The 16437-nt window shown below is 38.8% G+C and overlaps 1 protein-coding gene across 1 annotated transcript in view; it reads right to left on the bottom strand.

Moving 5' to 3' along the window:
- Positions 1 to 16437, bottom strand: part of LOC139692897 (enolase-phosphatase E1-like) — a 266173-nt gene that overhangs the window by 13527 nt on the left and 236209 nt on the right. The window contains exon 3 of the mRNA XM_071591214.1: positions 11509 to 12304. Coding sequence (XP_071447315.1) covers positions 11509 to 12304 — 796 coding nt within the window. The remainder of the gene's footprint in view (positions 1 to 11508; positions 12305 to 16437) is intronic.

Raw genomic sequence — 16437 nt, 5'->3', positions numbered from 1 at the left:
ACAATTAAGTTTCTCTGGTCGAGAAATAATTAAACCCAATTCCCGATGATCTAATGATTATTTTGTCCCGAAAACTTAACCTTTTTTGTCATTTTCCATTACCCAAGGCGTTCTCCAAAGGTTAAGTTAACGATTGAGCGGCGTCATATCGAGATGGTCATTAATGACCGGATTCAAACGCGGATAACACTTCTCTATTTACTCTCCCAGCTGAAAAAAATTGTCAGAGAGTCACCAAGTGACACACATTTCAGAAAGAGAGAAGTTGTATTCGGCACAGGGAAAAGAAATATCACCCTACCTTGAGTTTTGTGTCGCACACACTATAGAGCTAAATGAAAGCTTAAAGCGAGCCCAAGTATTTGCAGTAGTAGTTATTAGGGGAAGGGACAGTTGAGGTCATTTGTGCATTTTGCTGTAAGTGGGTAATTTAGTAGGGGTCGGATTTCAGGGTTTGGGAGGAAGGGTGGAGAGAAACCCGGTTACGGCGTAGAGTATATAGCTAGATTTTTTTAAGTCAACCAAATTGTCTTATTTTTAATATGTTCACAACTTTTAGCCTTAAGAAATATTTTCCTCTGAAGAGAAATTACCGTAAGCAGTGGAATGCATCCCCCCTGCTGTCCAAGTATTTATTTGAATGATTTAACTACCGAATTAAGAGCTCAGAGATAGCCTAGATACCAGAAAGAAAGAGGAAAAGTATATTTTATTTCCCTAGCTGCTTCAGTCGCACATGGAACACAATATTTTTATCAATAGTCTAGACTTTGAATTCTGTGACGTCGTTTTTTGCCAGTATGAGAGAAATAGGGGTAAAGAAAACAGAAAAATTTCCATTAGGGAATAGTCACATTCACGGAAATATACTCTCGGTATGCATTCGAGTTTGGATCCGCCAGTCTGGTAAACACCCTTCGATCACTGTGGAGAAATGGGAAGAATATTTTCATGAAAGCATTGAAAAGATGGTCGAGGTTTATATACGTATTTGTTGTTTCTCACTAGATGTCAATAAACACCCTGAATTCTCCATAAAACTAACACTCAAAATTAGATCATGTTAATGGTACGCGGGGGAATCATTTTCCCCAAAAAGCTGCGATGCGAGTTACATGCGGGATAACACGTGTTTCTTAATACCTAATGCAGGAGAAAAAATGAGAAGGATTTTTTTCTAAAACTTTAAATATTGCTATCCTTAGACAAAAAAATATCCCAAGTCGGTATAATTATAGCGCAGGAAATACTCCCATAGCAATATTTCGGTCGTCACGGCGACCATCTATGCAGAGGAGGGATGCTGCGTAGAAAATAGCAGAGCACGGCGAGGACATCCGTGTCGAGGAGTTCCAAAATACTGCTGTAGGAGTATTTTCTACGTTATAATTACCATATATTGGCTAGGGATATTATCTTATCAATTCACAACCAATACTGCACATCTTCAATTAAACAGTTATCCATTAAAATCATTGTCGTAATTCATGTGTCCTAATTGTTATAGATAATTTATTATATTAAATGCAAAGTGTTTTATATAGGAATCATCAGTTAGGAAATGATTAAAGGAATTTTAATGAGAGTCTACACAGCAATGAAAAGAGAGAATGGGACTGAGACTTAAGAAGTGCAGAGCCTATTCGATTTCATTTAGACCCTGAAGACAAATTTATTAAAATCCTTTATCAGTGAATTAAATATTTGAATAGAGCAAAACGAAGTGATTTCCGAGGAGACAAAAATTTTAATAAAGAGTTGACTATGTGAGTCGAATATGGAATCCGAGCAATAGTCGAAGAAAGCACGGAAGGAAGTATCAACTGCGTCGCGTCTAGGATCTACGGATCTACAGCTTGCCGGGCCGATGCTCTAGCCATTGACCTATCGAGGAAACGTAAATTATACTGAAATCTGCGGGGGATTCATGCAACCAAGTACCCCGATTGTTTTGCCAGAAGATGGCTTTGGGGAGCTATTTGACTGGAAGGTCCGTGGTTCGAGCCCCGGTCAAGAAAACAATTGCTTGTGATCTGCTCGATTCCACCCCTTCCCCACCATTTCTGTGTTCGTCTTTAATATGTTTTCCTATCCCTTCTCCTTATATGTGTACCCATCTAAAAGTATATATATATATATATATATATATATATATATATATATAATATATATAAACCATAAACACAGTAATCAACCCGAAGGTCGGTTTAGTAGGTGATGGTAGAGATCACCCAGTACTAAGCCCTATACGGCGTGTGAAAATTCACACATCTGGGTAGGGGGCCAGTTCCTTTCCCTGTGCCGGTTATGGTTTCCCAGGAAGACCTGGTACCCGAAAAATCACTTTAGCTTGGGTGGAGCTGCAGGTGCCCAGAGTGCCTTGCCCGGGAATCGAACCCGGGACCCTCCGGTCAGCAGTCCAACGCATATATATATATATATATATATATATATATATATATATATATATATATATATATATATATATATATATATAAATCAGTATTTCAATCCTAGAATGTGTTTACTGCATCCCTCCATTCTACTCTATTTAATGTCAATGCCCTCAATCCGTGATCCTACTATTATATTTCTAATCAATCTACTGTGCCTCTACGAGAATCCATCTATTTTTTTTAATCGTAGACTTATCCGTATGGTCCTTTCCTCTTCTGCTCTTCTATATACTTCCTCATTCGTTACTTTGCCCATTTAATCGTCAGCATTCTCCTCCAGCACTATGTTGCAAAGGCTTCTATTCTTCCCTGGTCCACTTTTCCAATGTTCTAAGTCTCGGGCCCATAGAGCGCCATACTCCACACCAGAGTCTTGACGAATATATATACGAATATGAAACGAATATAATATGCATATATATACATTTATATGAAACCTGTTCAAAATTGAGAGATGTGTTCAGCCCGAAGGTTAGTTGTAGTGGTTCAGATCAGGATTTACGGTCAACAAAGTCTTGAGGCGTGTGAAAATGGAAATTTGCAGCAGGTCCCTTTTTGCCGTGGACCTTCATGTGATCTCCCACAAATGTTTAAATACTTTAAAATACCTATTTTCTACCTGAAACTCTAATAGCAGGCGAGCAGTGAATGGTCAATTCCGCGATTGGGTGATTTGGCAGGAAAATGTTTCTCGTTAGTTACTTGAGTGGAACGTCCTATGAAAAGTTTGATCAGGTTCCGGGATAGAGTCCCAGGCATTTGGATGGATGAGCAACCACCACGAGAGGCAAAGCGAGTTTGAAAAAGTGAGGTTTGAAATAGAGAGAGTGTGAGGAAGGGATGGAGGTAGAAGGGAGAGAGATTATTTCACGAGAGGGGAAGGAGATTCACATCGTATATATATACGCGCATTCCGGGCACGTATAAGTACGTACGTATGCGTGTATGTGCGCATGCGTGGCAGCCAATGGCGCGTCCTCTCCACCACTTGAGTGAGATCCACGGCTCGTCCCATAAAGGAGAAAATCCGGGGGGTCTTGCCCTTCGTGACGGGATCTGGGTTACTGGCATCCTTTGCGAACGGGTGAGGATTCGCCCGAGACATTAGCTGCCCTCCCCACCACCCCCTCGATCCCCTTGGGACAGTCAGAAGGTGGCCGATTATGCCGGAGATGAAGGATGCGCTTCAACTCTTAAGATCATCACTCACCGCGACAATAACTGCAGATGAACTTCACTGACTTCATCGCCCTGGGGATAAATTTGGCCCTGAGCAGTGAGAGGTCTCACGGTAAAAATGCGTTAACAGCAAAACTCCTTGGGTCTAATCTACATTGTCTAACTCTATTCGTGATTATGAATATACATTTATTCCTAGTTTTAAGAGTATTTCTGACGTGATTAGCTTTTTAAGACTTGTATTCAATCCATATGATCATTACATGCTTAAAATTTTGGGGAAAAAATTCTCGTAAATTGATGATTTATGATGATTTAAAAATTTATTTTAGAAAAAAGCCTAATTCAGTAAGGTCCAAAATTATTTTATTCTTGAAGAGAGTCTTTTGAATTAATATTTTCGTAGCACCTATTTAGAAATTTCAATAAAAAAGTATTGTATTGACGCCTGTATCTGTATGTATGGAAGCCTGTATCTACCTGTATCAAAGTATGCATGGCATCATTTAAACCTGAAGATCCCACCCAGGTATTCTGTTCTATTAACGTTACGAAATCGCAGACTTTATTGAAAACCAGATTCACGATTTTTTTTAAACTTTCAAATGTATTTTTTTCACTTTCGATTAGATATGTGATATAGGTGTGGCATTACACATCAGTTTTTACTGTTAATTTCTGAACTATCAATCAAAGAAATCTGTTCTCATTAAAAGAAATCATGCTCAGCTCAGCAAGTAGTGACGCTAATCGGTTGTCTATGAAATAAAGTATCCCTTGATTTAAAACATGTTTCACGTTCTCGATTGTAATAGTAAGGGTCTAGGTTCAGCTAGGAATATTTCATGGTTCGTCTATCAAGCACTTTTGATCTCAAGATTCGTTACATGAGTCATCACCGCTCGAATTGACGTTTTTTCGAGCGCATTAACCGGGGAATTCACTGCCATCCCATGACGCGTGCGAAATGACGCAGCGAGGAGGCGGGGAGAGGAATTTACACCATAGAGCCATTTATGATTTCTTCGATGCAAAATGAAGCTGATTTATGGACACCGCTACTGCTGGATGTTGCAGATAGTGGCAAGAGGAATCGACAAAGTCGCCAACGATTAATGAAGGCATTGAAAATAAGGAAAGATATAAAAACCACTCAAATAAGAGAGTGAAATTGAGACTGCATTTAATTTATTTCATTCAAATAGATTACTTAGGCAGAACAAAAACTATATTAATAAATAACGCTAAGGGGATTTTAGCAAAATAAACTTAGTGTTTCAATTAAATGCTTCAATTTTATGGCCATGAGTTCGGCAATTAGTGTAATCATCAGCGAGATGTAATAACATTTTGTGTGGAAGATTCCACTCAAGGCAAAACTAACACTGGTATGTATTATTTGAATACATTTTTAGAATCAGAAAATCTTGCTTGAAGAAATGCAATGGATAGATAAATAGCTCTGTTTAGATTGCATAACCAGAACGTAAGTAGATGCAGGAGTCTCTTCGACAACACACTTGATATAGATGGCATTTCTTAAAAATTGAAAAATTTTCAAACTACTTTAATGGATACGTTTTCCCAAAACGAGCACTGTTTTATTTATCGTGCTAGGAATTACGTATCGAAACTGCATTTCGTGAGGAAAATAGGCGTACCTCAATGACCAAAATGTTAAGATGCTGGCTGTAAACGTCAAAACAACATATTTTGAGTGTCCTTTCTTTGTGTCTCTATGGTTTTAAAATCTACATTTGTGTTTTTATATATTTGTGCGTCGCCGAAGAGCGTTCCATTTCGAAGATATATATATATATATATATATATATAATATGTATATGTATAATATTTTATCTGTGATAAAAAAGACCAGACCCACATTTTTTCGAATTCAATGTTTCCATTAGTTCATATCGGAAAGTATACAACGCGCATGATGAACGAAAAGATTCGTTGGTCGTTGGGTATAAGATTCATGATGGAGTGCGTGCAAAATTATCCAAGGAGATAGTTGGCAGGTGACCATAGATAACAGCCGCAATTAACATGCTCTTGCTTGTCCGCACGGGGCCGTGAATGGCGGCGTCGAGAATATTTAAGGCAAGGCTTTTTAGCTTCCCTGAGGGGAAACTGTCTCCCGTGCAGCGTCCGCTAAGCGCAAGGAGTCGGAAATAGCCTTGAGAGCAGGTGCAGACGAGGGCATGGCGTGTTTCCTTCATGGCTTCTATGGCGTGAATGCGGGTACGGAGTTTGGATTTAAATCCTCGCTCGGGGGCTTCCGTCGCCCCATTCAATGGAATAAACGAAAGTTATATGGGGAACTAGTCCACAGTATCCATGGATACCGGTAAGATAACGAATGGAAAACTTCCAGTTACAATAAAAAAATGATACCCTATATCAACCAAAGATAATGATAATCATTAGCAGGTTATTCTAAAGGAGAAAAGGAATATGAAGATGACTTGTGGCAAGCAGGATATAAATCCAATTTTGGTCCAGAAATTTCCACTAAACAGTTACCCTTATTTACTAAACCAGATATTTTGTTAAACCTTGACATCTATTTCCTCTAAATTGCGCTCAATGTATTCGACAAAATTTGTTTGTTTTATTACCTATTTGTTTTCTAGACACGAATACAGAGGAACTAGTGGCTAATTTATTGTCATTTCCCGACAAGATGTCAAGCACAAATCACGACAGTGAGGAATTACACCATAAAAAATATTTATACCCTTTAAAGACATATTGGTGACTTCCGAAGATATATTAACATGGATCTTCTAGTGTTTCGTATTTTTAGACTATGGAGTGGACCAAATGACATAATGTTTTGACGATACTTTGATGTTAGTATTAGATTTATCTCCGCTCTTGATTTTCCGAAAAGTTATGGTTTATCCGCTAGTCAGAGTCAATCTTCCGTTCGTATTCTACAATGATTTCAAAGCCCGATCATTTATATGAAACACAAATTAATATAATCAACCACAAATGCATAGTATCGTGGACTGCTGACTTAAAAATATAGCAGGTATCCAATTCGTTTCTTCTGGACCAAAACCACAGCTATCAATCCCGAAGGTTGGCCTGGCAATTTTGTTGAACTTAACACATTCTATGAAATTTACACTTTATGGTAAGAGGGTGCAGTCAGGTTCCTTATGCACCCTGTAGCTTACTAGTGCATGAAAAAAATTACGGTTTTTGTGAAACTGAGGTGATGCAGGGCCATCATCGGGACCCGGGGGTCATCGATTAGTTATGTAGTTTACTCATTAGCGCACCATTGCTTTGGACAACCTTTCTATAAACTCAATATTTTGTTTGCAACATATCAGAACTATTTGAATTATATCGTAAATGCAGGATGCAGGATACAGAACTATTTGAATTAGATCGTGCATACTGTAGTTCGGGGAAAGGAACTAGCCCATGAGCTAAATACCCAAATTTTATGGCTGTCAATTGAGTTTGTAGATCAAAATACGAGTTAAGTTGTACCCTCAACTGTCAAACCGACCTTCAGTAGGTTTGAATGTGATTGATTGCTGTTAAAACTCACTTCCAGTGGACCACTTAAGATATTTCGCAACTTTCAGAAGATTTCGCAATTTATCTACCAGGCTCGCGTCTTGCCGTTAGAATCTTTGCGAGGATTTAAATGGGAAATATAATCGGTCCCTTGACCCGGTAGCCGACGTACATTGCTGGGATTATTGGCATGGATAGTGTCGCTGGCAGCCAGGGGGAGATGTCTGTTTGCGGCGTCAAAGATAGAGGGAAGATGTGGACCGTGGCTTGATCATAAGACATGCATTAAAGCAATATTTCCCTTCCTCTGCGAATTCACACCGCATTTCCAAAAGTTGGCTAGTTGGAATTATATGAGAGTGAATTTTGGGATTCAGCCCAGAGGGAAGGCAAAACCTTACAGGATCTCCTTGAGGTTTTCAGCGCACTTATCCCTTTCCTTATCAGCACACCCATATAATTCCATTTTGCTATACCATTGTAGATATAAAGGAAAGAAAATGAGATCGCTGTGAAATGATAGGAGGGATCGTTTAGCAGTAGTGGATAGTTTTCCTGCATGCTTTCCAACTAAGAGGGTGTTTAATTAAAATCAGGCGAGTTTCATAAATAATGTGATGCCCTTTTAGTCCATCTACCTTTCTAATATCACGGGAGAGACGGTGGAACTACGTAGTTGATAGCGGTCTCTCTTTTTACCCTTATTCCTTTTTCAAACAAGTTTTAATATTTCAAAGCAATCAAAACTGAAAAATCGCATGTTCCACCACCAAATCTTAACGTCTTAATTTTCGACTTTGATTTCCAAAGGATTCACTCCTAAACTACTAATCGATGCTTTTTAGGTGAATTCCGAAAGTTTTTCAAATTGCAGCCATGTACCATTTCATGAAATGTTTTCATTCTCCACGCAATCGTTTTCTCCGATTAAATAAAACGGGAATTTAAATGATAGCGTTCTCTTAACATTCATAGAGCTTAGACCGACGAACATAACTGTCATTGAAAGTAATACCAATTTAAAAAGGTTATAAACTAAGGAAACGAAGTGTGAAAATTAAAAAGATCACGTCAGAAGGAAGTACACTAGCCATGAAAATAAACTGAACTTTTTCCTGAAGGACCGGTACATAGTGCCTATTTTGACGTCACAGTGTTCGATATCAAAATAAATTGGGTCATTATGCTAAGCCCCTTTTTTTTCTTTGGTAAACATTTCCATTTCCATATTCAAAATTTTTCTCGCAAAAATCAGGTTTTAGTAAATTTTCCCTGGACGATCCGTTTAAAAAAAATGAGTGAGTTATAAGCGAAAAGTAATCAAATCGATTTTGACTGGGTAAACAAAATTAATCAGATTATATAGCACGAAAATATCACAGGCTAGCATCAGGATTAAAATCTTATGAAGATGTCGCTTCACTCAGAACAACAGACGGTTTTGCCTGCTTAATTAGCAAATGTGCTTAGAGAATTTCATTCTTAAAATTCAAGGAAAAAAGTCGCAAATTAAACTCCTGAGATGAAAATCAGGGTGCACTTAAAGCGTGAGGGTTTCATGGCGAAGACACGCCCTGTTCGGCGGACGACGTAAGGATTTACATTTCCATCGCAATTTTCGGTGAATTTTAAGGGAACAAGATTGATTGTAGATGGGTTTGTGAGAAATATAACGTCGCGAATATCAAGTTTGCGTATGGCCCGGGTTCGAGTTCCGACGGGAGGAATTTCTACTCATGAAGTCGCGTGGAAGACACTTAAAGTGGATTGCGACTTCCGTTGAATGGGACGTTGATTTGCGGATCCAGAATATTTGTTGGAAATAATTGTTTTCCTGATTATTTGTCCATCGACTAACGCACTTAATGCGTTACACCGGAATCATACAACCAACTAGTAATTTTTTTAACCTCATCTTGTCTAGTCAGTTCGTAATCGAAAAGAATATGAATATTAAAATAAATAAGAATTGATCAATAGCTGGGCTATTCTTATTTCTCATGGCTAAAGCATTATTTGACCAACCGTTGAAATATACATAACATTTTGTTAGCTTGCGGCAATTGTAATTACTCATAATTAGCATTGGTAGCGCACGTACTTCGTCGTTTTATGCGTCATATTAAATATACACATTTTCATAATATTGTTCCATAATGATTTGAATAGCCGCAGCTGAATTTTTTTCATGTAAGTGCTTTCTTGCTTGGTCAACTTGTTCGCTTTTATGTACGAACCAATTAGTTGTTTGAATGAAAATTTTCTGACTGATATATGATTGGTTACATAACACCCTCCGCCACACGCCGTTGCAGCGGTTTGCCTGAAAGTATTTAGATGTAGACTTCTGCTTTGAGCGTTAATATACATTTGGGCAAAAATGTATTCCTGAACTGTTTGGAATCTATATGGTGCGGTAGCTTAAGTTTCAGCCTCCCACCCCGAGGCTCTGGTTTCAAATCTACATCTACATCAACACAAAATACCCCGCGAACCACAAAAAATGTGTGTGACCTTTGTAAGGCTTTTCGTTAAAGAATACCGACTTCGGGTTGCAAATGACCTCGGCTGTGAGTCGTTTCCTCTGGTAACTACTACAACAAGAAAAAGTCGCAAGTAGATGAAAGGCGCGCATTCACAGTGTCCGTATAAACGTTTTTTAAAGACGAATTTTAGACACTCGCAATCCGTAAAAATTGATGAAGTCGACGCTGAGTCGGGCTCGTTTTGTTTAAGACGAATGAGAAACGAGTCTTATCCACACGGAAATTTTTATCTCGCGTTTGTGTTCACGTCAGCACGTCAAGATACCGTCTGATCCGTTTCCCCGCGGTTTGTTTTGAGTTGTCCTAAGTGCTTGCGTGCGTCACGAGACCGCTTTCTCCAGTTTTAACTGTACACGCGCGGGTGTCCACCTTGAGTCTCGGCACGGGGGAGCCTGCGCTCATACGAAACGCAGAATCCATAGCCCGTAAATAACACTTATTTCCATCCAAACTCTAAGCCAAAATCCAGGAAGTATCTGACATGCAAAAGTCGTAAAATTATAAAAAAGAAATCGAGGGTAAAATTACATTTTAAAATGTACATAAAAATATCGGAATATTCGCAAACCCTATTTCACGGTGTAAGTCCTTACAAAGAAAGCCCGTCAGCCTGTTGCGCGAAGAATACAAACTGGAGATATAAAATGCACAAGATAAGAATTTTACATTGATCTTGTGAGCATAGGGGTTGTTTTCAATGCAAAGTAGGACTGGCACATAAGTAGATAACGGAAAATAGACGTTAAAGTATTGTTTGCAGCGGTAGACGAGTGGAATATGCTAAAATACTTGTTGACTAGCATCGAATATTTTGATATTATTTTCATATTTTAGTACCCTGCAAGCAACCGCTAGGGTGTGCGGTAGGGAGCGACTACACACCAGACTACCAATGACCAAAAACACCTTTCTCTCCTAGCCCGGTCAGACAAACGTTTTTTTTCTGGTCGCTTATCGTTCGTGGGGAAAATGACACCTTTAAATCTATCTGTTCTACATTGAATCTCGCTAATTTTATTGGCATGATCTCACCTACCGTACCGTACGATTGGGGTAATAATACATTTTCAACATCACTACCAAAGAGACATCCTTTCGATTGTCAGGATTATATATAGAATTGGATATAGTATTCTATAGAATTCTATTAGAATTAGAATAAAATTCTATGTTATACTATTGAAAGGATGTCTTTTTAAGAGAGATGTTGAAAATGTATTATTATCCCCATTGTACTACGGTAGGAGAAATTATGCCAATAAAATTAGAGGAGAATAAGAAGGGGGAATGGAGTATAAAGGGAGGAGATCTTTGCGTTTCTTCTCTACTCGACTGGAAATTGTTTCCCCGATAATAATAAGGGTCCCCTACTGAAACCTACGTGTATATAATATCTAATTCTATAGAATAGAACATGAAAATATATTATTAAATTAGAATATGGAAATATATATGTACAATAGTAGAATATATTGAGAGATAATGCGATAGTGAAAGTCTTGATTGAAGAGAATGTTTTTTAAATGGTGCAGAGGAATTAGAAGAATGGGCTTTTAAAACTGTATGCAAGCCGGTAGAGGCTACAAAGAAATCAAGATGGAAATACTATTGGGTGAACAAGGGTTTATGCTGAGGCAAGTCCACGAAGATGGGCTTGTAAGGGTTTTCTTTGGAACAATTCAAAAACCTACTTATTACCCGTGCACCAACAATGATCATGATGTGGGTACACATCATGATCATTGTTGCATTAGCACATTGTGCGTGCGTGCATCCGATCCACTCACCTCTGTGGTTGCTAGGGCCGTTGTTCTGCACCTCCCTCAGCCTCTTCCGCACCCTGTACCCCCGGTATCCTGCCTGTATTCTGGCCGCCGCGGAGTCCATCAGCCCACGGGCTCCAACGTCCCCTTGGGGTCCGCCCGACCCCTCCGTCGGAACCCCGCACCCCTGCCTCATCCCTCCCGTGTCTCCGGCCAGGTCCGCCGACTCGATCGGCGGCAGGACCACGTGGTCGTGGAACTCGCCCGATGTCCGGAGGCTGTAGGCGGGGAAGGAGGAAGAGGCGGACGAGTTGGTGGAGGCGGTCAAGGCGTCCTCTCGTCGGAGCCTCTTGCCGCCGGCTGCGGCCTCCCGGTATTCGCGGTAACCGCGCTGGATGCACGCCGCCGCCTGGTCTTCCCGTTCCCTCTCCAGTCGCTCCCACACCCGCTTGTCTTCCTCCCGGTCGTCGACGTCCGCCGCTACCGGCGTCGCGTGCCTCGGGGACGGCTCACTCGGGACGACTGCCAGCGGATCGCCACTCTCGTCAGCCGACACCACGGCCGCCCCTGAAGAGCACGCACCCTCTCCCCCTGCGCCGCCCTCCTTCCCCTCACCAGGCCCGCCCACCCCCCCTTCCACTGCCTTCCCAGCATCCCTCCGGACGGCGTAGCCGCGGAAGGTGGATTGTATCTTGATGGCGGCCGCCTCCTCTTTACTCCTCCCCGCCCCTTTGCCCCCTCCCTCAATTGTCCCCGCCTCCTCTTCGGCGGCGTCGTCCCTGGGAGACTGGACCTCTTCTGATTGAGCCGCTGACCTCCTCTGCGTGAGAGGGAGAAGAGAAGGGGGGGAGTGGAGGCGAGGCGCGGCATTGGTCGGGGTCGTATTTCCGCGAGGCGGTGTTGTGTGAGGGTATGTGGGGTCGAGTAGGTCAGCGCTTGTTTAGCGGTCGCTCGGGATGGCCAAAACATGACGATGTATCGCATCGGAGTCGATGCTTTTCTCGATACTTAACATATTATCTTTAAGCACATTTAGTTTGCTAAGTTTCATCCTGATTATTTAGTGGAAAAAATGTTGGTAACGTGCAAAAGACATTACCGAAATATATCAATTTATTATTTATCCAATTTTACTAATATATATCGAGAGCTATTGGCATATTTATCCCCAAAGTACATATATATCGCCGGAAAGATATTTTGTGACGAAATTAACATTGTGATGGTGATTGCTATTTTAGTCATTACATTGGTCAAGAGGTGGGGCAAAATATTTGATAAATTGCCGCTTGTACTTTTCTACATTAGTTTAAAAAAATTCAAAATAGTTAGTCCCTCCCCCTGGACAGTGCATTACGTCTAAATATATTGCTTTAAGATATTATTGATAATTTTTTAAAGTTATGATTCAACTGTAGAAGAAATACTATCACTAACTAGAATTAAAACGCTATTAAGAGTATATAAATGACTAGAATGGTTTCAGGTGTCACTTCGTGAGAGCAATTCATATCGGAAAAGAAAATACTTTGTTCTTCCACATATTTTATTATACACGACCTAGGGTTTGACTTACAAAGTCATCATCAGGTGATGATGATGACGACTTTGATGATGACTTTGTTGGTCGAAATCTAGGTAATGTATTATAAAATATATGAGGAAGAACCAAGTATTTTTTTTTCGAAATAAATAACGTTCGTGAAATAATTTAGGAACGTTTTGTAGATGAAATCTCCAAAACCAGATTCATCAAAATTTGAATATTTTAAGCAACAGATTCAATACTATTCTCATAAATATAATTTTTGGAAATGTCAAAGCTTTGACTTCATTTTGCGAACCTTATTTTTTTAAAATTTCATATTTCAAATTTCGTCTCGTCAATTTAAATGATATTTTACATCTTTTCTCTCAATACCTCGACGTCATTTTATGTGAGCATCTTTTGTTTCGGCCTCTTCATTCAATTGTACCTAATTTTTTTAGTATAGTGTCTCATCGGTAAAAACATAAATTTTATTAAGAGGATTATTAATGGAATATCACCTTACGTATCATGATATAAAGGGGTTGAAATTGCTTACTGAAGTAAGAATTTCTCTACATCGTTATTCACCGAGGATACATTTTTAGTATATACTCAGTCATGCCAAATTTGCTGCGGGAGAATACTGAAAATCTATGAAAGTATCAATTCTCATATTATTTTAAATGAGAGCAGTAGTTTTTTGTTATTAATATAATACAAAATTTTTTGCATTATTGACCATCCCTTTAAGAGTTCTGTAATTCATGTCACAGTGTTCACATGAAGCAGTGTAATGGGCTCAAATCAGATCAAATATTTGACTATGTAGGATGAATATTAAACTTTATACTGATACCGTAATAGTAATAATTCATATTAACTATCTTTTGCCCATTCGGTGTATGTTTAGAGAACTTAAACTTACTTCAAGCGTATTTACGAGTAAAACACAATGAAACACTGTATCCATTTAATGACTCTTGGCTGCAACGGACTCAAAAAAGGAAAGAAAGAATGTTTTGTGGGTCTAAATATCTGTGATATTTCATCTTTCAATGTAGGTAAAACAAAAAGTACGCATTGTAATTGAGAATTTGCTGCCTCTATTGCATAATCAATTTCTCAATCAACTCATATTTTGTAGATTCTTATTATTGGAATTTTATTACGAAATATGTGCCCATAACTCTCCTATGTAATATAAGGAAAGACAGATCCCACTTTTTTCATAGAACTACTCGCTGATATTCCAAATTCTGGAATACAACCTTGCCCTTCAGTGCTTTTGGTTACAAGATTAGATTTCTTTTTGTGTTGATATGAGGCCCTTTTCTGAAATTCCCCTATCTCCTTTCAATCAGATTAATTGGAGCTGGGATTCTTAAAAATTAACAAACTAAAAAGTACTTGTTCCTCAAATCCCTTTAAAGTCATTTGATTATTATATTTTATTCAAAAGTATCTCTGAGAATTCTCTTGCGATATACCATGAAAATATGATGCTTGAGGTATGTTCGTTTAACATAATGAAAAGATATGCCATTAGCTGACACATCCCAATATTGATTCAAAGACTACATGGCAACAAAACTGTACATACTCCAAGGTAAGTGGTTTCCTTGGAATTTAGTCATTGTTTATACATTTTTTGAGCTAAGTGCATCACAGCTACAAATGCCGAAGCGGCCTAAGTAGTGAAATTTCATTGCAATAAGCAAAGAGGGATTTAAGGCTCCATGCATTGGATATTTTCATCAGAACAGTGTTTGTTACAGACACACATAGAGTTCGTGCACTTAATATAGTTGTTAGTAAAGTGTACTAACATGAAGTGGGTGAAGTGAAAAGGACAAGAAGGAAACAATGCATTAACCGTAAGCTTCATCAAGTAATCTTTTGATATTATTGAATTTTCAATCATTGCCCACTTTGAGGGAAGTTAATCGAGAAAAATGGATTCTCTGCAGCAAGGTAAAATAAATGCATTGATGATTAAATAAAAGTAATGTCTATTAATATTAAATTGTTTGCATTGATATATCAAAATGTCTTATTATAACACGTAAAAATTTTATATTTGATATTGTGTTACATTAATGAAACATATGATAACGGTAATCTTAATGGGAAAAATAGAAACGAGACATTTTAAAATTTAACGTTGGTGTACATTATCACCGGAAAGATGGAAAGTGACAGTTGAAATGTTTGTATTTTGGTGTGATGCGTGTCAAAATGGTGGAATCACGTCGTTTGCTTAAATAATATTTTGTTTTAATCCTTGATGAAATGTAACGATACCTTTGTCAGGGTCGTGTAGGAGAGTTCTTCAATACTCACGATTGTCCTCTGCTATAAAGATGCCGTCCATAAATGTCATCATGCCGTTGAAGTCACCTTCCCACCATTTTAATGCTCCGTTATGTCATTGCAGAAGGCCCTTTTAAAGGACAAGTGTTCAAAATACACCCTATGTCACCACCCTGTTAACTTAACGCAGTAGATTCTTGCCAAAGCGTGATGTTTTAAAATTGTTTGTTCTTTCTTGAAGTCAATGAAGACTCTTAAAGACATTTGAATGCGTGTCGGTAGCCCACCGATGACGAGTTTCAAAATTGTAAAAAATCCTAACCAGCACAATAGACGGGGCAGAAGTGGGAATAATATATGTATATTGTAACCTGTTGCCTCAGTAGTGACCGTACTGTTGTATGTCTGTTACGCATATGAACCATCAATGTCAGGGCCAGTTTTTACGATGGTCGTTCCTCAGTGCTTTATTTAATGAAACCAGCGTAGCGTATTGGTGAGCCTCAATTCTGCGCGTTTAGATGTCAACAGACTATTGAGTGTGCAGTTTGGAGTTTACGACGTGGGCCAAATACAAGAGATCGTCTTCACGACATATCAATGACAAGTAGAGACTCGAAACACATCACCACGTGTCACATTTGTAAAGCTATCTGTAAATGTTTTTCCCGTCTACATAACTATATCTAATGTTGCGTAGACAAGTTATACCAATAAAAATAAACTCTATAACTTAAGTTTATTATTGCTCTAAGACACTTAAAGACCTTTACAATCCAATTTTCCACAGTTACCTTCTTAGAACTAGAGAGTTCAGTTGAAGATGTCGATGATTTTAAGCCATAAAAATTTCAGCGGTGATATATAGTATATCATGCCTTCCAACATTTAGAATATTATTATAAGTAGTCTACTGGTCAAGATGGAGTACGTTGAACACTGTGACAAAGGGTAATCACTGATTAAGAAGATAGAGGGAAGAAAATAATATTCCTTTTTGGACAGAACAAAGGGAGATAGGAAATAAGTGGAGAAAGATTTGTCAAGAACATGTCCATCCGACTAAGTACGCCACTGTTCAAGGCTCAACTGCTAACCCAAAGACCGTGGGT

This window comes from Hetaerina americana, unplaced genomic scaffold (assembly GCF_022747635.1).
Source record: "Hetaerina americana unplaced genomic scaffold, ioHetAmer1.1.p SCAF_44, whole genome shotgun sequence".
Classification (NCBI taxonomy): Eukaryota; Metazoa; Arthropoda; class Insecta; order Odonata; family Calopterygidae; genus Hetaerina; species Hetaerina americana.
This window is presented reverse-complemented; position numbering and strand designations above follow the sequence as displayed.